This window comes from Cervus elaphus, chromosome 33, assembly GCF_910594005.1.
Source record: "Cervus elaphus chromosome 33, mCerEla1.1, whole genome shotgun sequence".
Lineage (NCBI taxonomy): Eukaryota > Metazoa > Chordata > Mammalia > Artiodactyla > Cervidae > Cervus > Cervus elaphus.
In genome coordinates, this window is record NC_057847.1 from 27,941,379 (window position 1) to 27,966,847 (window position 25,469).

General features: G+C 36.3%; 1 protein-coding gene across 2 annotated transcripts in view; it reads left to right on the plus strand.

The window, feature by feature from the left end:
* SLC25A12 (solute carrier family 25 member 12) overlaps window positions 1-25,469 on the plus strand; it is a 97,094-nt gene that overhangs the window by 29,891 nt on the left and 41,734 nt on the right. For both annotated transcript variants that reach the window (XM_043894285.1, XM_043894284.1), the window contains exons 4-6: window positions 4,719-4,834; window positions 12,778-12,917; window positions 23,440-23,586. In XM_043894285.1, coding sequence (XP_043750220.1) covers window positions 4,719-4,834; window positions 12,778-12,917; window positions 23,440-23,586 — 403 coding nt within the window. The remainder of the gene's footprint in view (window positions 1-4,718; window positions 4,835-12,777; window positions 12,918-23,439; window positions 23,587-25,469) is intronic.

Here is a 25,469-nt window from a genome sequence, read left to right on the forward strand (position 1 = left end):
TACATAATGTAGAAAGTGACAACCTACTCTCACTGGTTCCCTAGATCACTATTGTATTTGTGCTATATATTCTCATTGATCTTGAGTTTTGTTCAGAACTTAAAACCACAAATTGCTCATTGCTTTTTAGGAGTATGCAGATATAGTCATGATGATACCACTGTTTTTACTACCCTAAAATTTGTGTACTGATAATCATACTTTATAGAGTTTTACTGTATTTTTTAGTAATGCATAAGATGTGTTATATGACACGTGGCTTGATAAACAGTTTTGATTGGCGTGTTCCTCCCAGGATTCTCTAGCTTGAGCACAGGGAGGGCATAGTCTCCAGTGCCCTGAGTACTGCTGCTACAAAGCCATTCTTTTCCCTCAGTAAAGGGCAAAGGCATAGAGTATATTGGGCTTCCCAGGTGATTCAGTGGTAAAGAATCTGCCTGTCAAGCAGGAGACTCAGATTTGATCCCTCCGTTGGGAAGATCCCCTGGAGGAGGAAATGGCAACCCACTCCTGTATTCTTGCCTAGAGTATCCCATGGACAGGGGAGCCTGGCAGGCTATAGTCCATGTGGTCCAAAAGAGTTGGACATAACTTAGCAACGAAATAGCAGCAGCATTGCCTTTGGATATAATGTAATTTGTGTAATTTAAACATATTCAAAATGTTTTAAGTAATAAAAATGTAACTTTGAATGTGTAATATGACTTAGATGAGTGAGGGCATAAAATGAAATGTGAAATGTAGTCATTTTCTTAATAATGTGTTGGAAAACATGTCTCTAAAAAGTCATATATCCTAAATTGAGTTTATTCAAGAATATTTGAGTTCCTGCCCTGAATCAAGCCTGTGCTCTGTCAAGCCTACTATCTGGCAGGGAATTAGATTTGAAATAGTGAGTTACGTAATTACTTTAACAGGGATTTTGTGAGGGGCACCGAACAAATGCTGTAAGGATGTGAAGTAGTCTGTGGACTTTAAGATGATTCTCTTGAGGAAATGATATTTGAAATGAGCTATGTAAAGATTGTGTGTGTGATTGTGTGTGCTTAGTCGACTTTTTGCAACCCCAAAGACTGTAGCCCATCAGGCTCCTCTCTCCAGGATTTCCCAGGCAAAAATACTGCAGTTGGTTGCCATTTCCTTCTCCAGGGGATCTTCCCAACCTAGGAACTGAACCTTCATTAGCAGGCAGATTTTTTTTTTTTTTTTTTTTAACTGATGAGCCACAAGGGAAGCCCAAATGCTCCATGAAATCACTGAAGGCTCTTTCCCACTTTTTTTTTTTCCCTCCCTCCCCCTCTTTCCCACTTTTTGCTTGGGTTGTTTGTTTTTCTGGCATTGAGTTGTATGAACTGCTTATATATTTTGGAAATTAATCCTTTGTTAGTTGTTTCATTCTATTATTTTCTCCCATTCCGAGGATTGTCTTTTCACCTCGCTTCTAGTTTCCTTTGCTGTGCAAAAGCTTTTAAGTTTAATCAGGTCCCACTTGTTTACTTTCCTTTTTATTTCCGTTATCTTAGGAGGTGGGTCATAGAGGATCTTGCTTTGATTTACGTCATCTACTGTTCTGCCTATGTTTTTCTCTAAGAATTTTATAATTTCTGGTCTTACATTTAGGTCTTTAATCCATTTTGAGTTTATTTTTGTGTATGGTGTTAGGAAGTGTTCTAATTTCATTCTTTTACATGTAGCTGTCCAGTTTTCCCAGCACCATTTATTGAAGAGGCTGTCTTTGCTGCATTGTATATTCTTGCCTCCTTTGTCAAAAATAAGGTATCCATAGGTGCATGGGTTCATTTCTGGGCTTATCTTGTTCCATTGGTCTATGTTTCTGTTTTTGTGCCAGTACCATACTGTCTTGATGACTGTAGCTTTGTAATATAACCCACAGTCAGGAAGGGATTCCTCCAGCTCCATTCTTCTTTCTCAGGACTGCTGTGGCTATTCGGGGTCTTTTGTGTTTCCATATGAATTGTGAAATTTTTTGTGCTAGTTCTGTGAAAAATGCCACTGGTAGTTTGATAGGGATTGAATTGAATCTGTAGATTGCATTTGGTAGTATAGTCATTTTCCCAGTCAAAAAGTAGGAAAAAGACTTAAACAGACATTTCTCCAAAGAAGACATACAGATGGCTAACAAACACATGAAAAGATGCTCAAACATTGCTCATTATTAGAGAAATGCAAATCAAAACTACAATGAGATATCACCTCATGCCGGTCAGAATGGCCGTCATCAAAAAGTCTACAAACAATAAATGCTGGAGAGGGTGTGGAGAAAAGGGGACATTCTTGCACTGTTGATGGGAATGTAAATTGAGACAGCCACTATGGAAGACAGTATGGAGATTCCTTAAAAAAACTAGGAATAAAACCACCATATGACCCAGCAATCCCACTCCTAGGCATATACCCTCAGGAAACCAAAATTGAAAAAGACACGTTTCCCATTGTTTATTGCAGTACTATTTACAAAGCTAGAACATGGAAGCAACGTAGATGTCCATTGACAGATGAATGGATAAAGAAGTTGTGGTATATATACACAATGGAATATTATTGAGCCATAAAAAGGAATGCATTTGAGTCAGTTCTGATGAGGTGGATGAACCTAGAACCTATTATAGAGTGAAGTGAGTCAGAAAGAGAAAGGTAAATATCGTATTCTAACACATATATACGCAATCTAGAAAAATGGTACTGAAGAATTTATTTACAGGCCAGCAATGGAGAAACAGACATAGAGAATAGACTTGTGGACATGGGGAGAGGGGAGGAGAGGGTGAGATGTATGGAAAGAGTTTCGTGGAAACTTATATTACCATATGTAAAATAGATAGCCAACAGGAATTTGCTGTATGGCTCAGGAAACTCAAACAGGGGCTTTGTATCAACGTAGAGGGGTGGGATGGGGAGGGAGATGGGAGGGAGGTTCAGAAGGGAGGGGATATATGTATACCTCTGGCTGATTCATGTTGAGGTTTGACAGAAAACAGCAAAATTCTGTAAAGCAATTATCCTTCAATTAAAAAATAAATTAGAAAAAAAATCCATTGAAGGCTATTTCAATGTAGTTTTGGCCACTGGCTAGTTTCACAGCCTTTAGTACTATAGGATGAATAAGCTTTGGTTTTCCTTTTTGTTTTGAATTTTCCTTTAAAGTTTTAAATAGTGACATTTCAAATATATAAAACAAAGAGTAGTGTAATAAATTCAATATACTCATCACCCACGTTTTTTTGAGGTTCATTTGTGCTTTTATTTGCCAGTATAGTTTAACCACACACATATATATATTATATATATACATATACATACATATATATATATGTAAAAGTGAAACAAAACTTTGTCAAAATTATCCACCTTGAGTATTAATTCTTTTTTAAGACTTTTTTTTTTAAACCAAGGATGAACTGCGCTGATGCATGTAATCACCCCAGTTTATGTTAGAGTTCACTTTAATAAAGTGTGACTACACCTTTTTTTAAAAATACACCTACCTTTAATAATTGTGAGGATAATTACTAAATTTGTTTCACTTATATCTCCACCCATTCCTCCATCCCCTGGATTATTTTGAAGTAAATTCCAGGTGACATATTTTATCTGTAAATATCTCAATGTGTATTTCTATAAGATAAGAAAAATTACCGAAGACAAATCTCGTTCCAATTTTTAGTATATGTGCTGCCGAAGCGAGCACCCAAAGACAAATCTCAAAGATGTTGATGTGTCAGTATTATCAAGCATTTGTGTTATATCAGTATTTTCATTTCCTGATTTTCTTATAAACTAAAAAAAATTTATTTTTACTTTGTTTTAATCAGAATCCAAATAAGATCTGTATCTTTGTAATTAATTGCTGTATCTTTTAGGTCTTTAATGTGGTTCTTTTCCATATCTTCTTTAAAAGTTTGTTTTTCCTTTAAAAGTTTTTTTTTTTCCAACTCCGGAATGTTTATTTCTAGTTTCCCACAGTCTACATTTTTGCTGATTGTGTTTCTGTCGTAATGTTTAATTTAACATGTTTCTTTGTCCTTTATATTTTTCTGCAAATTGTTGATTACATCTAAAACATTGGTTCTCAACGTGCTGGGTGGTGTTGGCGTCTAGCGGGTAGAGGTCAGTGATGTTGCTAAACATGATACAATGCATAGGAGGCCCCCCACAGCAGAGTTACCCAGCTTCAAATGTCACTGTTGAGTGCGGAGATTTGGAAACTCTGATCTAGAGACTTGGTCAGATTCAGTTTCAATTATTTTTCATCCAGTCTCTTTCTTTCTGTGATATTTAGGGACTGTTGATTATTGCTTAGGTCCATCAGTGTGTTTACAAAAGGGTAATATTCTATCATGGGCTCCCTTGGTGGTTCAGTGGTAAAGAATCCACCCGCCAGAGCAGGAGATGCAGGTTCAGTCCCTGAGTCAGCAAGACTCCCTGGAGAAGGAAATGGCTACCTATTCCAGTATGCTTACCTGAAAAATTCTATGGACAGAGGAGCTTGGTGGGCTATAATCCACTGAGTCACAAGAGTTGGACACGACTTAGCGACTATACCACCACCAACCAATATTCTATCATTCCTTCTTTCTTTATTATCTGGAATACCACTATAGAGAAACTTCCCTTCATCAGTTATTTGGTTACCCTGAGCTATAGTTCGTACTGTAAAGACAGGTTACCAGCTGATGATATTTTATGTTTTATTCCAGGTTGATCTCCTATCAAGAGTTTTTGGCATTTGAATCTGTATTATGTGCTCCAGATTCCATGTTCATAGTGGCTTTCCAATTATTTGACAAGAGTGGAAATGGAGAGGTGACATTTGGTAAGGAAAAAAAAAGATTATATAGTTAAGTGAAGTTAGGCTGGTTCAATCTTTAATTGCTAAATTTTGTAACTGCATACAGATTGCTGCTTATTTAAGAGCTAGTCAGAAGATGAAGTTTTAATTTCCTAAAAGAATTTATGTAGATAAAATTAAAATGGTTTTATTTTCTTTAAAGCATTAGATTATTGCAAAAAAAATTTAAGGAACATAGGAATGTTGTTGCTTCAACTCATTGCCTCTCTGACACTTTCATATTCCTAAAGTTGGTGGTATAAAATTACCTTGTTCTGGGCCAGCCTGGGATAGATTTTTTCTGAAACAGACTGAACAACATGGAGTAATCATCTCATTCTTTAAGGGGTTTCAGGGTAGAGAATTCAGAGCTTCTCTGGAGCCTCTTTGGAAAATTGCTACTGTGTCATTTTAATGCCCAAGAATGGAACTGAAGGAAGGAGTTAAGGCAGGAATAGTTAGCATTCTCTGAAGCCCCATTTAAAATTTTTGATTTTAGAAAAGAAGGCTAGAATATTAAAGTTGCCTTCTGAATTGGGTGTAGAAATCCATTTAAATCATTTGGTAGGCACATCATTGAGCACACTGTGGATGTCTCAAAAGTGTACAAACTAGGATTTCTGTATATAGCTATATATTAGTTTTTTAAAAGAGGCTTACTTCCAGAAATTAGTATGTGTTTAGTAAAAGTATCAGCTAATTTTTCCTGCAATAGGCTTTTCAATTAAAAAGTAGTGTTTTCAAGGACCTAGAGCACTCCTCCCTTTTTTTAATATTTGAATTTTTTTTCATTGTGGTAAACAGTACCTAACACTAGCCTTAGCATCTTAACCATTTGTAAGCATACAGTTCGGTAGTGTTGAGTATATTCACATTGTCATGAAACACATCTCCAGAACTTTTTCATCTTGTAAAACTGAACTTGAGCCCTTTTAGTGGTGTGCACTGTGAATTGGCATCAGTTTGTGGTAGAGAGACTCCTGAAAATCCGGCTTCCCCTGAGCCATGGTGCTCAATATTTATTCACTGTAGTGTTTGTTAGAAAACAAATATCCTCTTGTTAAACCCAAAGGAAGACGTGTCACTGCTGTGGTAAGAATGGTGAGAAAGTACAGGCATTGGAAAGGACTAGTGTTGCTTTTGCTGTCATCTTCTTGGGCATATGTTCTAGCATGGCATTAATTGATTTCTTCTGCCCACTGACCCATTGTCTTCTGTGTAAGAACATTTCCCAAATAAATACCTACGCAGAGCTCTTTAGGTTTCTGTGTTTATCTCGGCATTCTCTCTTTGGAGCAAGCCCTGGCCTTTTCTGCCTCCTAAAGAATATTGACTTTCCTCAGAAAAGCCTAGATTTTATAGTTTAAAACATAAAGGCTTTATCATCTCATCATTCAGCATTAACTTTGTACTTCTAAGAATGCTGCATTTTCTATATTCAATAGTTACCACACATGTTCGTATGCCTTCTAAAAATGGTGCACAAATGCTTGGGAAATAACTTGATATAAATATCTGTATTAGTGACAGTATAGCCATACTTCTATCATGTGTCCTTGATTAAAAATTAGATTTCCCGAAGCCAAATTCTAACTTACTTTGCCCCTTTTACCTTGGTATTATGATTCTTTGATTGCTTTTTCCAATTTCTATTTTAAAAAATAAGTCACTCGTCAGTTTATTCAACAGACTAACAATAGAGATTCATACCATTGTTGATTAGTGGATTAAGATGTGTAGGAAGTAGCTGAATGGTTTATACACACCATATTATTTCATGCAAATGAAAGCTTATAGTTATTAGACTCCAGCTTTAGCATTTTATAGATCTTTTGTTTTTCCCCTCATACTGATTTATGAGTTAAGACCTCAAGAAAATACAAATAGAATTAAAAGCAAAATGAATCAGTTTTTATAGCACCTGGTGTAAACAGAACATGGAATTCCTCCAGAATCCTTCATTCTACTGCTCCATATTAGAGTTGGGAAAATTCTTACAGAATAAGATGAATTTGAACTCCCTTTTGATGTTGTTCCTGTGATCCCTGGCCAACTGGATGGTTCTCTTGATGGTGTTCACCTAAATCCTGGGGACCTGGACCATTCCCTTCCCTAATGTTGAGGATTGATTTTTAGACAAACCTTCTTAACTATAATGAATCATAATGAAGGAGAGAAAAAAGCAATGAAACTGTTACAAATGCTATTTAACAAGATTTCTAAGGCCCACTCATTTCAGGCTGTATTCGACTACAGAATTTCAGCATAAGGAAATAATTAACCTGGAGTTAATTTTAATAGAATTTTGGATCTGTGATAAAGGTCAGTTTTAATGTTTGTATTCACTTAATAAAAATAATTATGCTTATATCTTTATAGATGTATGTTTAGGTAGAAAGAAAATTTAGATCCATTCTAACTCAATCCTTTTCACCTGATGGACTTATGTTTTCTAGTTTAGAGCTTATTTAAAGTATAGTTTTTTCTTGTGCACATCAGGAGAGAAAGCCAGGAGAGAATATTGGATGCAAAATAAAATGGAATAGGGAAAGACTATTATGCCATCAGTATTATCTCTATCTCATGGACTCTGATGATTTATGTGTACGTCTGTATATATTGTTCTCATCTTTGCTTTTGTTTTTTAGATATGGCTTTTATACACATCAAATTGTGTACTTAAATTGTGTACCTCTTTGCAAGTATTTATATATATAGCAGTATTGAATAACATTTACTTGAATGCTGGACAAGCTTTTTTTTAAAGATGCCTTTGCTGTAGGGGAGAGGACTTAGATCAAGACGTTGATAATCCATTTCAGAATGTACAAGCTCAGGAGAGGGTTCTGAAGTTTTTAAAAGAATGAATAGCATGATTAGTTGTTTCTTCTTTGGTGTTCTTTTAGTGAAACTTCTAATGCATGCTGTGGATGATTACTTAATGGCTTGTATATCTGTTTCTGCCTGGTGGCATGAGCCTTCTACAGGCCATTGCATGACTGGTGTGTGCTAGATATAGTGTAAGCTTGCCTTGCTTTCACTATCATCCACTAGTGTACTGGGTGTTCTGCTCAATGGAATTGGATTGAGGTAACCAAGATAACCAGCTATCCTACACTGCGTTGTCAATAGTTGGCATACCTTTGTCCTAAGTTTTAAAAAAAAAAAGAAGAAACCTGTTGCTTTAACAAGGATTCCAAGAAACCCAACAATACTCTTACCTATTAACTAATAAATGAATATAAAACATGTTATGTATTTTAAATTTCCTATTAAAAAGCTCATCAATATTGTGTTCTAAAAGTGTTTGCCTAGAAATGGGAACTGTTATAAGGAAACTTTTCCAGGGGCATATCTTTATCCCCTGACTGTAGAACTCTCAAGAAATAGGGTTTGCTTTTAATTTTATGCTGTTTGACCACCAATGTGTATAGCAAATAAATACGTGTTCCATTTGTGCCTCTAAAATACTCTTTTTCCATAAAGGGAATAATAATCATATTGGAGTGTTTTAGGCATGACTGCTGCTATGGTTAAAAGGTTTAGGAGATGGAAGTCTAGATATGAAAAATGTCATATCCTCTGTCAGTGGAAACAAAGCTATAGACATGGTATAATATGAAATTCTAATGGTAATAGATACCTAGTTTAACTTGGTAAGAATGAGAGCTTCACTTGGGTGTTCAAATTAAATCAGTAAGAACTTTTGAGACTCAGATATTATAGAGAAGGTCACATTAATACTCAAGACTGCTAGAGTAGCTTAGAGTTTGAGGTTAAAAAAGGACATGGTATCACTTGCTTTTATGCCATTTGGTGGTAGATTGTTGAAGCATCTACCTTCTATAGTAGTAGATGCTCTTTAAATGTAAACTCATTTTTCCTGAGAAATGGACCTTTACGTATATTTGGCAGCAGGACTACTGTGTGGACTGATTGTACAGTAGTCCCTTTTGGAGGTAGGTAAAGGGGTTAATAGAAATACTTTTCCCTCAGTAAAACAGAGGAGGTCACCCAGAAATTAAGCCACCTGAAGTAGGACTTAGAAGTCTGGCTTGACATGCTGTGTTGGCTGGGACTTCTACAAGCTCCTGTTGTTGATCTTTTTATTGTTGTTGTTTGTTTTCCTTTGTTTTCTTTTTCAGTCTCTTAGTTGTTCCTCTTCTTTCCCCTCAAGTTTTCTTTCTCTGAGAAGCTCTTCCACAAGTCTTGCCATTGTTTTTGTTCAGTTATACACAAGGATATTCATTGTTCATGGTGGGAGTCCTTTTAAAAGCCTCTCTGACTTCACTTTAAGAATTGTGCAGGTGAAACTCAGCTGTTGAGGACTCTCTTTTTTCCCCTCTGACAATAAAAATGTTTGCTCTCAAGCCTATAAGCTGGAAGCAGTGGCTCCTGCTGGGCTGGAATCCTTGGAATCAGGATGTCGTTGGGCTGATGGTAGGTGGGCTGTGTCACAGGGCTGATGGCTTGTATACCTACAGGAGGAGTTCTCTGGCCACACCGTTGGTACAGCAGCTCCTTCCAGGCTCATTCATGGAACAGGCATGGTGGCAGTCTTGGAGAAGAGTGCCAGCCCCGGTCAGAGGTAATTTTGTACTGCAGAAAGGTGAACAAGACCAGTAGGAAGCTCCCATAAGGACCAGGGGAGGGATGAGGGTGGATAAAATGGGGAGACACAGTGTGGGCTGCTGGGGAAGTGAAAACCTCTGTTAAGACATATTTCCATAATATATATGCTTCAGTGTATTTCATTTAGTCCAATCATCATAAGTGACTGATACAGCTAAACTGACTAATGTGATAGGTCTGTGAACATTTTTACTTAATCACAGTTGTCACCATTTACCTGCCCTCCTGACAGATCATTGTGCTCCTCTCCTTTAAGCAAAGAGAACATGACAGGCTACTTTTGTATCTGACCCCATTTCCCTTTTCAAAGGAATTATAAACCATCTCTTTTATAAGCCCATGCTCCGCAGGAAGTGAAAAAGTGGTCTTTTGTTTTCTGTATGTCAGAAAACAAATGGATTCCTATTTCCCTTAGCAATGCCAACCTGATATAAAACACTCAGTCATGATCCTGTTGCCAATAAGATGTGACTCTCATCACTTTCATCCAAGCCAGAACTATGGCCACTGAAATAGCACTGCTTAGAGAGCTAAAGACCTTTGTTTGCCACTGGAAAGACGGGATTCTCTCTGGGGAGAAACTTACTATGTAGCTTCAGTTGGATACATTGGGTGTTTTTGAGATTCTTGGTGCCCCCTTTCATGTCATACAGAGCCTGATAAAACTGGATAAGAGGAGATCATTAGTGCTTTGGGCTATTCCCTCAGTATTAAGCTCTCCAGTTCTGGAGCTTTTGTACAACCCTTTTTTTTTTTTTTTTTTGGATAAGCATATCCTGGTAAAAGTAAAGTGGTAATTATGAATTTGACTTTAAAGCAGTAGTTGTACTAATTATTTCTCTAAGCTTCCTGATTTAGCCTTAGGGAGTTGGTAGTGGAAACAATAACAGAAAGGAAGTGGGATACATCAAGAGATGCCAGAGTAGGTTTGAAAGTCTGCAACCTGTGACATGGCTAAAATAATTAAAAGTGTCTGCGGGTACTTAATAAACCATAGCACATAATAATGGTCATAATAAAACCATGTACAAAACTTTCAGCTGACCACTTTGGGAGAAGTGGGAAATGTTTAAACAAATATTCATGGAAAATGACATTTCTATGTTTGGAGAAATTAATATGAGTAATTTAAACCATCACTTTAATTGTTTCAAAGGTATTGTAAGATCTTATTTAAAGGTTGCTAAGAAGTTTACTAAATAGGATTTTAGTTAAAAGTTTTTATTATAGTGCTATTTTTTTCTGAATGTAAATTACACATTGTAATTTTGGTTTATACATGTCCTTTTTGTGATAGAAAAAGCAATTTTTATGGTTCATTAAATTTTCATAAGTTTGAAAGATTTTGAGTCTGGTTTTATTTGATATAGTTTCACATGAGATTCTGGTATTTTCCAATCATACAAAGGGAATTCAGTTTTATTCTGCTATTGTATAAAACTTACTTAGGTAGCAGTAAGTATATTTCTTATCAAGCAGTTGAGTTTGGAGAGTTGTGACCTTTAAATAAAGGTTATAAAATAAACTTATTCCCTTTAATAATTTATCTTATGTAATTAAGTTATCCTAATATGCTTTCCATCAATTTCTTCATATTCCCTTATTTTAATACTTAAAATAAGAAACCAAATTAATTTGGAAAGAGAAGCAGGTAGGAGGATCCTAAAAAAAAATCTTTGCTAAACTACCATAGTATTTTTAGCTCAAAAGAGTTTTCTGCCATCCTTGTTATTTTAATAATTTCATAAACTAACATATTTTACAACTTGTTGAAGTCTCACGTAGAGTTGAGGGTAATCCTCTGTGTTGCTTAGGATCCCATAACTTGCTACTGCATTAATTCTTTGCTTTCAGAAACTAAAGCTCATATCTTTGATTTGTGTTTATGGAAGATGAAAATAATTGACATGATTTGAAAACTCTGAAATACTGTTGCTATTTAGGCCAGAAATAGATGCTACATTCCATTTGAAAGAAAAGATGAGAATCCCATCTCCCCAGTGACATCCAATGCCGCCTTCCAACTGACCGATCGCTGTGACCTATTCAGAGCTGTCGTGTTGAGTCCAAACTGGTAGGATTTCCAGTTCAGGATTCTTACACTTCTCCCACTTCCCCACCATAGCAATGCTTTTATAAAAAAGAAGTATATTAAATCTAAAGGGAATCCATTAAACCATTTACAATGTGAGATTTATATCTGTTTAGAGAATTTTCAGAAATTAGATAAAATAGCATAGTTGGAGATTATAAAACATTAAGCTTATACTTACTAATTCTTAATATAATTGATAGCTATAGATAGTGAAACCCTTTCACTAATATAATTGGCTTAAATTTGAAAATAATTTTGTTCTTAAGACATCAGTAAAAAAGGCTTCCTGCTTTCTTAACTTTGTTAATGATTTTTTTTTTTTTTTGGCATGAGCTTCTAAATTAGTCTATCCAGTCTATGCTTGTTAAAGTACCAGTCATTTGTGAACTGACTTTTCTAGTAAGTGCAGAACTGTGTAAGAAGGTGAATGCCATTGTCAGTGCATGAAGACAAGCTGTCAGAGGGTTTTGGTTGTATATTACATGGTGTGACTGGTTCCTATCTAAAAGTTAGTATACTGTGTTTAGTCCTTCTTTATTTAAAAGTGAATCACTAATTTCACTTATCTTAAAATATTTTAATAGCTGAGACTAATAATCATGGTTTTACGGGGATTTTGAAGCTTTGTGTCAAGACCATATTTTTGACAATATCAGAAGCTTTTAATAAGGTGCTTGCTGCTGAGCTAATGATATGCTTTGGGTAGTATTTCTTATACCTATCTTCAATAGATATATTCAGGCTAGTGTGAATGTAATAATCAAGCCTCAATCAAGCCATACTTAGTATGACAAATATTGCATTATACCGTAATTTAGGTATTCATGCTTCTGATAAAGGGCTTAATTCGACTCCTTGAGGAACCGGGAAAACACTATTGATTTTATACTGGAATGCAAAGTAGCAGCCATTTATAGTGCAAGATATAAATCACTTCCTAATTAAAATTAAATCAAGAAAAATTAAGAATCTCATGGCCTTATATGTAATGGTACACAATCTTAACTGTAAAATTATATTTTGTATCAATTGTGTTCCTGTGCATGGGTTTCTGGGCACAAAAAATTTTGCAGCTAATCTTAATAGAAGCAGATAATATTGACTTTTAAAATTTCTCTTAATTTCTTTCTGTAGGAACATTGCAGTGGACTAAACTACTTATTCCAGATATAATTTATTTATTTTTATTTTCCTTTTCAAGAAAATGTCAAAGAAATTTTTGGACAGACTACTATTCATCATCATATCCCTTTTAATTGGGACTGTGAATTTATCCGGCTACACTTTGGGCATAATCGGAAGAAGCACCTTAACTACACAGAATTCACACAGTTTCTTCAGGTGAGCTTAGTTTTTCATAACCAGTGTAAATATATAACATCCCATATCCTTCCCTTTTAGTTTTATTAGGTTTATTACAAAAAAAATAGCAATTCTCTGTGGAATTTTAACCTCATTTTTCATTTCCCACTCCCAGAGGCAACTTATTTAAATTCTTACAGTTATTTCTTTCCTTCAGTGTTTACTTTCATAGCTTTAAATAATAAACATTATTTAAATATTTTGAAGTGCTGATATTTCAATTTTTAATTTTTCACTCTTAGATATTTTTTAAATTTAATTTGAACCATTGAAGATTAGCAACTAGCTCTTTTCACCTTTCCCTCTCAGACATTTTCTATTTCCACCCTCCATATAATCGTGTCATGATTCTGCTTAGATTATCATATTTGAATCACCACAATTTTGTAAACACTGTGCATGACTAAAATGATTACTTTTCTTAGAGACTCTAATTTTTATTGGTTCATTTTCTGTGTGTTAATGCTAATTCATTCTCAGACTCTGCCTCAGTTATTAAACTCTCATTTTTAATATGTTTAAAACAGAATAAGTGTTTGATCAGTTTTATTCTCTTGGAGCAATCCAGGAGCTTTCTTTTTAAAAAAAATTTGAGGTAAAATTCACTTAACATTAAATTAGCCATGTGAAAGTGCATAATTTAGTGGCATTTAGTACATTAACCAGCTCTGATTCCAAAACCTTTTCATTACCCCAAAAGAAAACCCTATACCAAAGAAGCAGTCACACTCCATTCTTGCCTCTCCTCAGCTAGTGAAGCCACCAGTTTACTTTCTGTCTCTATGGAGTTACTTATTCTGGATATTTCATATAAATGGAATTATACAATGTGAATTCTTGTGTCTGCCTTTATCTTAGCATAGTGTTTTCAAGGATTACCTGTGTGTAGCATATATTAGTACTTCATACTTCATTCTTTTTGTGGCTGAATAATATTCCATTGTATGGGTATATCATATCTTGTCTATCCATTAGTTGATGGGCACTTACTTGGGTTCTCGCCTTTTGGCTGTTATGAATAGTGCCGTTGTGAACATTGGTGTACATGTATTTGTTTGAATACCTGTTTTCGAATCTTTTGAGTGTATCTCTAAGGTGTGGGATTATTGGATCACTTGATAGTTTTAACTTTTTGAGGAACTACCAGACAGTTTTCCACAGCCCCTGCACCACTTTTCTGGAACTTTCTGATACCTGACTTTGTACTTATTACATAGCTATCAGCTTGTGATCTCCCTTCACCTTCATACTGGGGAGTCCCTTTGCCTTTCTGTTATGTTGAACCTTCCATTTGCTGGATTTCATCTCTTCATTTGCTATGATTTTTTTCCCCTCTTTTTGGTAGAATACTTACTACAAGGGCTTCCTAAGGAAAGTAAAATAATTCTTTTGTGAGACTTTTTAACATCTGAAAACCTCTGCTATATCATTACATTTAGTTTGGCCGGGTATAGAATTTCAGTAGGAATTTATTTTCCACCTAATTTGAAAGTAAATCCCTCTTTTTTCCCCCCTAACATCCAGTGTTGCCACTGAGCAGTTAATTACCATTCTTTTTTGGTTCTCTTTTGACATTTTTTTTTACCCCACTCTAGAGGGTTTTAAGATTTTTTTGTTTTCAGTGTTTTGAAATTTCATGATGTTGTACCTTGATGTGAGTTTATTTTTATTCATTGTGTTGGACATTCAGGGGCTCTTTTAATTTGAAAGCTTGTGTACTTCAATTCTTGAAAATATTCTTCTATTTTTTTTCTTGCCTTGAACTAGTAAATATAATAACTGTATGATCCTTTAGTTCTCTTTTCTCTCCTGAATCTTCTATTAAGTTGTTTTCATTATATTTCTAATTTTCAGGAGTTCTTTTTGGTTTCCTAATATTCCTTTTAAAATACTATATTGTTCTTCTTTCATGAATGTACTATTTTCTCTCACTTCTCCAAAAATATTATAGACAGGTGTTTTGTTTTTAAATTTTCTTCTTGCAATCTGCCTTTTTCCTTCAAGTTACTTTATTTCTTTTTGTTTGGATCTCCGTTTTTCCTGTTAGTAGCTCTTCTTCCAAGTCTAATGATTCGGGGTCCTCTGCTCATATTAAAATTAGGATTGAGGCTTATTGGGAGCTTTGGGTTCATGTACCTTACTGTAAAGTTCTCTGGGTGGGTGGTCTTATTGGGGACCCTCTAGTTCAGGTCTTTTGGATAGGGGAATCAGAATAATCATTTGGCTTCCCATCTGAAGTATTAGACCTGGCTTTTGATATTTTGGTTGCTGAGTAAGGCAAGAGGGTTACAGGTCTCAGTATTCCGTATGGAGGTGGTATGTGTGCTCAGTCATGTCCGACTTTTTGCAACCTTATAGACTGTAGCCTGCCAAACTCCTCTGTTCATGAATTTTCCAGATAAGAATACTGGAGTGGGTTGCCCTTTCCTCCTCCAGTGGAAGTGGACTCTCGTTTATTTTCCTCCTTTCATCTGTGCCTTGTCTCTCTTAGTCCGGAGATCCTCTGTTAAAACTCACCTAGCTGTCTGCCAGGGTTGGGAACAGGCCAGAGGCCCGGCTCTGGTGGAGTATGGCAGGCAACTAACTGCTTTATAAACAAACTTCCATCTAAGCTTCCTGTTCTCATTGCTACCTTCACCATCACTCTAGGGGTACTGGTACTGCCAATTCATGAGACTTTAGCAGATTCTGTTACGTACATTGGATTGCTTTTTTTGCTTTTCTAGTTTTCTTGGGCCTTCTAAGCCAGTTATCATTTGCCTCTTTGCACTCTAACCTTAAAAATGTAGTTGCTGTCTTCTTTTTTGGTTCTTTTTGTCTTTGAGTGTCTGTTTCTCATTCTTTACTGGGATTTTTGGTGAGGAATAGAATTTTGAAAGACAGAGCTAAATGTATGAGTTCAGTCTCATTCAAAGCCACGGTATTTCTGAAGCTCTGCTATTTTATATCATAGTTAGATGAGATGCATTTCTAAGAACACAAGATCTTTAGCTTTAGTATAACTTCCTTTATTTACTCTTTTCCTCAGTTCCTTTTCCTGCCCTTTCAATCTGGAAGCAGATTTATTTTCTTTTATTTATTAGAATATTTTTTATCTCTTTAGAATATCTTTATTTTATCTTTTATAAGTCCAGAATATTTTTTTTCCATTAGGGTGCTCACATTGTCTATTCTACCCAATGTTTTGATTATACTGCATAAATGGAGAGCTTATGTGCAGAACTTTATTCCTTTAGTTGCTTCTTTTTGAAGGCCTTAATTTAAATTTTTTAACTTTTTATTTTGAAAGATGTCTATATTAAAAAAAAAAAAAACAACCCATGTACCCATCAACCAGCTTCAACAATTATATATTGACCAGTTATTTATTTATTTTTTTACCTATACTTTCCACTCTGTTCCCTACTCGAGAATTTGGAAGGCAATTCCATTTAATCTATAGTTGCATATGTGATACTTCAAATACATACATCTTTAAAAGATACAAAAGAGTCCTTCAACTGTTGACCTGATAGAAAATAGAAAATCTATTCTTCTGACGTTAGTCTTGCAGTGCGGATTCTGCTTTGTCTTTAACATAAAGGTGCACATTTTCTTCAGTACTAAGTGTTATTAATAAGGCTTAATCATGCCCATGGTTGCCACTGGATATTTCTGAGAGGTTAAGATGCATGCATGGAGAAGACAAAGATATAACAAAGGCATAAATCGGGAGGAAAATAAGCAGGAGTGCGGAAGAGAAAGCCTATATAAGATGGAGTAGATGTGTGTCTGCTTCTGATGTTGCTCAGGAATATCCTTTCCTTGGGGAATGCTCTCAACCATATTTTAAGGCTGAAATAGAGATTTTAAATGCCTGCTCCATTTGAAGGATGATGTGGTTGGAACTGAGGTGATAAAAATATGAAGTGGGTTAGGGAGAAGGACTAAAGTAGAAGAGGAAAAAATTTACAAATTGGAGATTAAACAACATGCTCCTAAATAATGGTTCATAGACAGAATCAGAAGAAAAGTAAAAAAATATCTTGAGACAAATGAAAATGGAAGCACAGCATACCAAAGCATTCATTCTTTGGTGCTTAGCAAAAGCAGTTCTAAGAGGGAAGGTTATAGTGATAAACACCTACATTACAAAAAAATAAAAATCTCAGTCTCCTTTGTACTTCAAGGAACTGAAAAGAGAATAAGCTCAAAGTCAAAAGGAATTAACAAAGATCAAAGCCGAAATAAATGAAATAGAGACTAGAAAGAAAATAGGAAAGATCAATGAAACCAAGAATGGGTTTTTTAAACAAGTAAAATTGACAAACATTTAGCTACACTAAGAAAAAAAGAAGACTCAAAATCAGAAAGAGGAGACTGATTACAACTATAAAGATCATAAGAAGCTACTATAGACAGTTATACACCAACAAATGATAACCTAGGAGAAATGGATAAATTCCCAGAAACATACAACCTACTTCCATTTCATGAAGAAATGGAAAATCTAAACAGACCAGTTACTAGCAAGGAGATTGAATTAGTAAATAAAAACCTCTCAATAGAGAAAAGTCCAGGACCAGACGGCTTCACTGTTGTTGTCCAGTTGCTCAATTGTGTTCGACTCTTGGTGACCCCGTGGACTGCAACACACCAGGCTTCTCTGTCCTCCACCCTCTCCCGGAGTTTGCCCAAATTCATGTCCATTGAGTTGATGATGCCATCCAACCATCTCATCCTCTGTTGCCACCTTCTCCTCCTGCCCTCAATCTTTCCCAGAATCATAGTCTTTTCCAGTGAACTGGCCCTTCACATCAGGTGGCCAAATATTGGAGCTTCAGCTTTAGCATCAGTCCTTCCAGTGAATGTTCAGGGCTGATCTCCTTTAGGGTTGACTGATTTGATCTCCTTGCTGTCCAAGGGACCCTCAAGAGTCTCCTCTAGCACCACTAGAGGAAATCATTAATTCTTTGGTGCTTAACCTTCCTTATGGCCCAACTCTCACATTTGTACATGCCTACTGGAAAAACCATAGCTTTGACTATAGGGTCCTTTGTTGGCAAACTGTTGTCTCTGCTTTTTAATATACTGTCTAGGTTTGTCATAGTTTTTCTCCCAAGGAGCAATCGTCTTTTAATTCCGTGGCTGCAGTCACAATCTGCAGTGATTTTGGCTTCACTGATGAATACTGCCAAACATTTTAAGAAGAATTAATACCAGTCCTTCTCAAACTCTTCCAAAAAGCAGAGTGCACTTCTTCCAAATTCATTGTACAAGATCAATATTACCCTAATAGCAAAGCCAGACAAGGGCACTATAGGAAAAGAAAAGAACAGGTCAGTATCCCTGATAAAGATTGATGGACATATTCTCAACAAAATATTAACAAACTGAATTCAGTAGTAGACTAAAAGGATCATAATCAAGTGGAACTTACTCCTGAGATGTAAGGATGGTTCAAGATATGCTAATCGCACTGAAATGTTGTGAAGTAATTAGCCTCCAACTAATAAAAAAATTAAAAAAAAAAAAAAAGATATGCTAATCGTTAAATATGATAGACCATATTAACAAAATGAAGGATAAAAATCACGATCATTTCAGTATAGATGGAGAAAAAGCATTTGACAAAATTCAAGATCCTTTCATGATAAAAACTCAAATTAGATGTAGATGGAATATACTGACATAATAAAGGCCGTAGATGACAAGTCTACAGCTAACGTCACACTCAGTAGTTAAAAGCTGAAAGCTTTTCTTCTAAAATCAGGAACAAGTCAAGGATGTCCATTATTATCACTCTTATTCAAAAGGTAATGGAAGGACTTCCCTGGTGATCCAGTGGTAAAGAATCTGCTTACCAGTGCAGGGGGCATGGGTTTGGGGACATGGACATGATTCTTGGTCCAGGAAGATTCCACCTGCCACCAGGCAGCTAAGCCCACAACTGCTGAAAGCGACATGCCCTAGAGCCGTGCTCCATGACGAGAGAAGCCGCCACAGTGAGAAGCCCAGAGACGCAACCAGAGGGTCGCTCCCACTCCCTGCAACTAGAGAAAGCCCGTGCATGGCGATGAAGACCCAGTGTAGCCAGCAATAAATTTTAAAAAACTTTAAATTAAAAACAAGGGAATGGAAGTCCTAACCAGAGCAATCAGACAAGGAAAAGAAATAAAAGGCATCCAAGTTAGAAAGGAGAAATTAAAGTTGTCCTTGCTTGCAGAGGACATAATATATGTAGACTACCCTGAAGATTTTATGTGTACACAAAATACTGTTGGAACTAATAAATAATTTCAGGAAAATTGTCAGACATAAAATTAGTATACAAAACTGAGTAACATTTCTGTATACCAGCAACAAACTATTGAAAAGGTAAATTAAGAAGATAGTTTCATAATAATATGAAAAAGAAGGAAACCGGAATAAATTTAACTAAGTGAAAGATCTGGAAACTATAAGATGTTGATGAAAGAAATTGAAGACATAAATGAAAAGATTTTGTGTTTATGGATTGAGAAATTAATATTGTTAAAATATCCATAGTACTCAAAAAAAGATTTATGGATCCAGTGCAATCCCTGTCAAAATTCCAGCAGCGTTTTTCACAGAAATGGAAAAAAACAATCCTCAAATTTGTATGGAACTACACACACACAGAAAAACAAAACCCAAATATCCAAATCTATCTTGAGAAAGAACAAAGCTGCAGGGATGACACTTCCTGAATTCAAACTATGTTGTGAAGGGATAGCATTCAAAACAGTATGATATTGTCATGAAACAGACCCATGGATCAATGGAGCAGAATAAAGAGCCCAGAAATAAACCCATGTATATATGGAGAAAGGGTAGTCTCTTTAATAAATGGTGTTGGGGAAACGGGATTCCTATCTTAAACCATACACAAAAGCCAACTCAAAATGGATTAAAAACTTGAATGTAAGACCTGAAACTTTAACCCCCTAGAAGAAAACATAGAGAGTAAGCTCCTTGACATCCATCTTGGCAATGATTTTTTTGAATTTGACACCACAAGCAAAGGCAACAAAAGGGAAAATAAACAAGTAGGACTGCCTCAAACTGAAAAGCGGCACAGCAAAGAAAACCAACAGCAAAATGAAAAGTTAAGCTATGGAATGGGAGAAAATATTTTCAAACTATATATCTGATAAAGGATTCATATCCAAAAAATGCAAGGAACTCATTCAGCTCAGTAGCAGAACAAAGCGAACACCCTCAAATGCAATTGCAAAATGGACAAGGGGCCAGAATAAACGTTTTTCCAAAGAGGACATACAGATCGCCAACCGATACATGAAAACTTGCTCAGCATTGCTAATCAGGGAAGTGTGAATCAAAACCACAGTGAAATACCACCTCACACTTACTGCGTTGTCTGTTGTTAAAAAGACCAGAGACGACAAATATTGTCAAGGATGTGGAGGAAAGGGAACCTGTGTACACTGTTGATGGGAAAGTAAACTGGTACAGCCACCATGGAAAACAATACGGGAAAACTTCTCAAGAAGTTAAAGGAGCTTCTGTGATCCAGCAATCCTACTTCTGAGTATGTATCCAAAGGAAACAAAATCCTCATCTCAAATAGACTGTATTCTTGTTTATTGCAGCATTATCATAGTAGCCAAGGTATAGAAACAAGTGTCCATTGACAAAGGAATGGTTAAAGAAAATGTGGCATGTGTATGTGTACACACACACACACACACACACACACACACCATTCCACATTTATGCAAGGGAATACTATGCAACAACAACAGAAAAGGAAATCCTGTCATTTGCAACTGCATGGATGAACTTGGAGGGCATTCTACTAAGTGACATAAGCTAGACACAGAAAGACAAATACTTCCTGGTATCACTTAAAAAATAAAACATTGTATGTGTAGAAACAGTAAAATAATGATTATGATTGGAGGGGGTAGGAGAAATAAGAAGAGGCTGGAAAAAGGGCATAAATTTTATTATAAGATGAATAAAATCTGAAGATCTAATGTATAACATGGTGATGATAATACTGTGTTGTATAATTGAAATTTGCTAAGAGTAGAACTTAAGTGTTCTTGTCAAAAAAAAAAGTATGTGAAGTGATGGATGTGTTAATTAACTTAATGGTGGGAATCCTTGCACAATGTATACATGTATCAAATCATAACGTTGTACACATTTTAAATATACTACAATTTGATTTGTCAATTATACTTTAATAAGTTGGAATTTTAAAAGTAGAAGGGGTGGAAAAGAAAACTACTTTGTCAAATCATGCGTGTGCTTAGTCGCTCAGTTGTGCCCGGCTGTCTACAGCCCCATGGACTATAACCTGCCAGGCTCCTCTGTCCATGGAATTTTCCAGGCAAGAATACTGTAGTGGGTTGCCATTTCCTGCTTCAGGGGATTGTCCTGACCTGGGGATCAAACCCGCATCTCTTGTCTCCAGGATTGGCTGGTGGATTTTTTTTTTGCCGCTAGTGCCACCTGGAAGTCCTTGTTAAATCATGCTTGTTGTTTATTTTGTACTCTATCTTTCATATATCTTTACCAGTTGATTTTTAGTTTCTCTACTTCTGTTGGTCTTTTCAAGAAAATCCAAATATGTGTGATGGTATTATTAAATTTTTTAAAAGTTAAGATTATTGATAGACTTGTCTCTAGCTTATCAACCTGCTAAGAAAATACTTAAAAATTTGTTTTATTGTTAAATATCATACAACTATGGACATATTTATATGTGTGTTTTATACAAATATAAAACAAATTTACAGTTTAATGAATTACGAGTGAAACCAATTTTAATGTCTTTCAACCACTGTTGAGATACAAAAAAAATATGATTAGTAAAATGGCGAAACTTCTATCAAAAGCTATTTTAAATGTCAGAAAAGGGTAAAGCAACATTGATTTGTAGGCTTTTATAAATGAATGATAATGCTAATTGCAATGTTTAATATATATTCTGTGAATAATATTTATATATTTAGATAGGAATATTGTTTCCAAGGCCTTCCCTGGTGGCTCAGACTGAAATCCATAGAGAAGATACCCTGGAAAAGGAACTGGCGACCCACTCTAGTATTCTTGCCTGGAGAATTCCATGGACAGGGGACCTGAAGCGCTACAGTCCATGGGGTTGAAGAGTCGGACACAGCTGACTCACTTTCATTATTTCCAGAGTTGCATATAGTGTAAAAATGGCATCTAATAGCACTATTATGATGTTGTGATAACAGATTTATTTGGATTATGTCACATGTCCTAGGAAAGAAATGCTCTAATTTTGACTTGTAAGTAGTCCTTAGGGTATTGTGAAAGTGAAGTCACTCAGTCGTATCCGACTCTGCGACCCCGTGGACTGTAGCCCACCAGGCTCCTCCGTCCATTGCATTCTCCAGGCAAGAATACTGGAGTGGGTTGCCATTTCCTTCTCCAGGGGATCTTCCCCTTAGGGTATTACTTGCACTTTAAAAATTTATTTAATTAATTATTTTGGCTGCGCAGGGGCTTTCTCTAGTTGCGACGAGCAGGGGCTTCTCTTGTTGGAGAGCATAGTATCTCTTGTTGGAGAGCATGGTATCTGGGGTGTGTGGGCTCAGTAGTTATGGCACACGGGCTTAGTTGCCCCACAGCATATGGGATCTTCCCAGATCAGGTATCAAACCTGCATACCCTGATTTTGGCAGGTGGATTGTTAACCACTGGACCACCAGGGAAGCCCACTTTTTTTTTTTTTTAATTGATGTCACCTACTACAAAGTTTGGCTGCCCAATAGTTGAAAAGTTCCTAGATCTTCTGGATTGTTCTACAGTTTGTGGAAGCCACATAGAGTGATAGATGAACAGTGTTTTTGCAGTTTGTTATTCATAACTTTCATATTAGAATTTGAGCTGTGGTTGGTTGAATCTAAGGACATGAAACCCTCGGATACGGAAAGCCACTTGTAATCTAGAAAGTGCTCTGGGATGACAATAACTTCTTTTTTTTTTTTTTTTATTAGTTGGAGGCTAATTACTTCACAGCATTTCAGTGGGTTTTGTCATACATTGATATGAATCAGCCATAGATTTACACGTATTCCCTATCCCGATCCCCCCTCCCACCTCCCTCTCCACCCGATTCCTCTGGGTCTTCCGACAATAACTTCTTCAGGCAGGAGAGTTACTACATATTTTCAAAGCAGAACTTAAAGCACTAAAAAGATACTCTGTTTTCAGTAATGAAAACTTTTCAAGTAAACAAAGGTGGTTTTTTTTTCCCCTCCCTTTTTATTGACATTCTGTGAGTCACTTTTCTTCCTGAGGAATAACATGTAAGAAGTATATTTTCAGGAAAATGTGCTTTTTGAAAAGAAATGAAGAGTTTTGCTGTACATTCAGAGATGTGTATTATTCATTTTTAAAGTAAATGCATGTAGAGGAAGGATGTCCATGCTTTTCTAAAACACATATTTGGGGTATGCTTCAGTCAGCCTCAGGCCCTGTTTCTGACTTCTCCCTCCAGGAACTACAGTTGGAACATGCAAGGCAAGCCTTTGCTCTCAAAGACAAAAGCAAAAGTGGCCTGATTTCTGGTCTGGATTTCAGTGACATCATGGTTACCATCCGGTCTCACATGCTTACTCCTTTCGTGGAGGAGAACTTAGTCTCAGTAAGTGAAAAGCAATGACTTCAACTTTCTGTTTCCTTAAACCTTTGAAACCCTTGTCCTGGCTTGCGTCCCTCGGCGTGTCTGCCTCTCATCTGTTGTAACTTTACTCTTGGTTGGTAGGAGGTAATCAGATGTGTGTAAGGGAGGTATGTGTGTGTGGGGGTGGTGGTGATAGTGAATAGTTTCCCCCCAGATCAGCACCACAATCTTGCTCTCATATATTTCCAAATTGTTTATTTCCATTTACAGAGTCCACCTAAAGAAAACAGGGGAGTATGTAGACAAGGGTGTGCAAACCGAGGGCAGTACTTCTCACAGACACTACTGCCTTCACCTTTGGCCTCTTTCCATCCCACCAGGCTCCCAAAGCCTTGCTATAAGGATGGCTCCTTCCTTTGTTGCCTGCAGGGTGCTGTTTGCTAGAGGGATCATCACTGACCTCTACACTGTTTTAATAACCATGGCTGTGGCAGAAGGTATGGAGGAAATACGTGGGCGTCAGCCTCTGTGGCTCACTCCTCCCTCTGCCCCTTCACCTGTGCATTCAGTCTGCATGGACCAGACAGTTTTTTGTTCTCTAAACTGCTAAACTCTGTAAAGTAAGCATCTGGGCCAATAGCAAACTGATGTCATCCACTTCCTCACAAAGAATGGTGAAACTGTCCTCACTTACCAGTTTTCTTGTTCCTGTATTGTACTTATGTGTAAGTTTTGGATTGCTGCTTGTTTTAAATGGAGGGAAGCCAATGAGCGCTTTTGTTGTCTCAGCTGAAGATCATTATCCCTGATTTAGACCAGGGTATAAGGATCAACTTCTGTTCTTTTTCTTCAGTGAATTTGAACATGGAGCATGTCACTTTCTCCTACACATTTCACCTCCTTGACACCCATCTCCCACTCCCCTACCCTCACCTCATACCCTAGCCAAAAACATGAAAGGAGGAAGAAAAGAAAGTAAGGGAGAGAGAGAGGAGAGAAGAAAAGAAAATCCTAGAGAGAAGGACTCAGTATCTTGGGGTGAGGGGACCCCTTTAATCTTTTCCAGTTGAGTTAGATAGACCTGTTATAGCCTCAGTTTACCAAATGCCATCTCAGTTTCTGGAGGAACATGTTAAATAATTTGAATCTGGCTTTTTGGGTCACTGGTATCCAAATTCAGGCTAATACAAGTATCATATATTTGGGTTAAGGCTTGTGTGTGAGGGATGGGGGTGGGAACATATGCCCATCATTACCTATGCTGTCCTTAATATAGATCTTTATGATTAAGGTTGTCACACTGTTATTTCCATAAGTATTTGAGTTTTTAATAGAGAATGTTTTTAATCATCTGGATTCCTCTGACTCAGCTTAGAAATTAAACGTTTGCAAGCTATGAAAAATATTCTCTTTTGAGTTTATGTCCAACTGTTGGATAGAGGGAGAAGTTACTTCCTACCCTGCAGAGTAGGGTAGGTTGTATTGTCCCCATTCCTCCCCAGGCATGAGAGAGCCTCTTTAGCACTATTCCACTAAAGACGAATTTACAGCAAGTAAATCCTCCCTAGATTTTCTCTACATCTTTTTGGAGTTTTTTGGTAGTTTTACATTTTGTCATAGAGATCCAGAGCTCAGTACAGACCATTCTATATGTTAATTATAACAAGGAGCTTAAAAAAGAAAAGATTAGTAAAGTTGATAAAGTGAAATAGTCTTAAAATTTAAAGTTACCACTGGTTTTTGTATATGGGTATGAAAAAAAAGCAAGTTTAAAAAATGTTTCTTATATTGTATGTTGAGGTTTGGATTATCCAGAAATAGCAGGAGTTTCATAGTTGAAGGTCTTGGAAATCCTGTTTAAATAATCATTGGTTTTGATCTGTGATAATTATATTTGTTGTTTT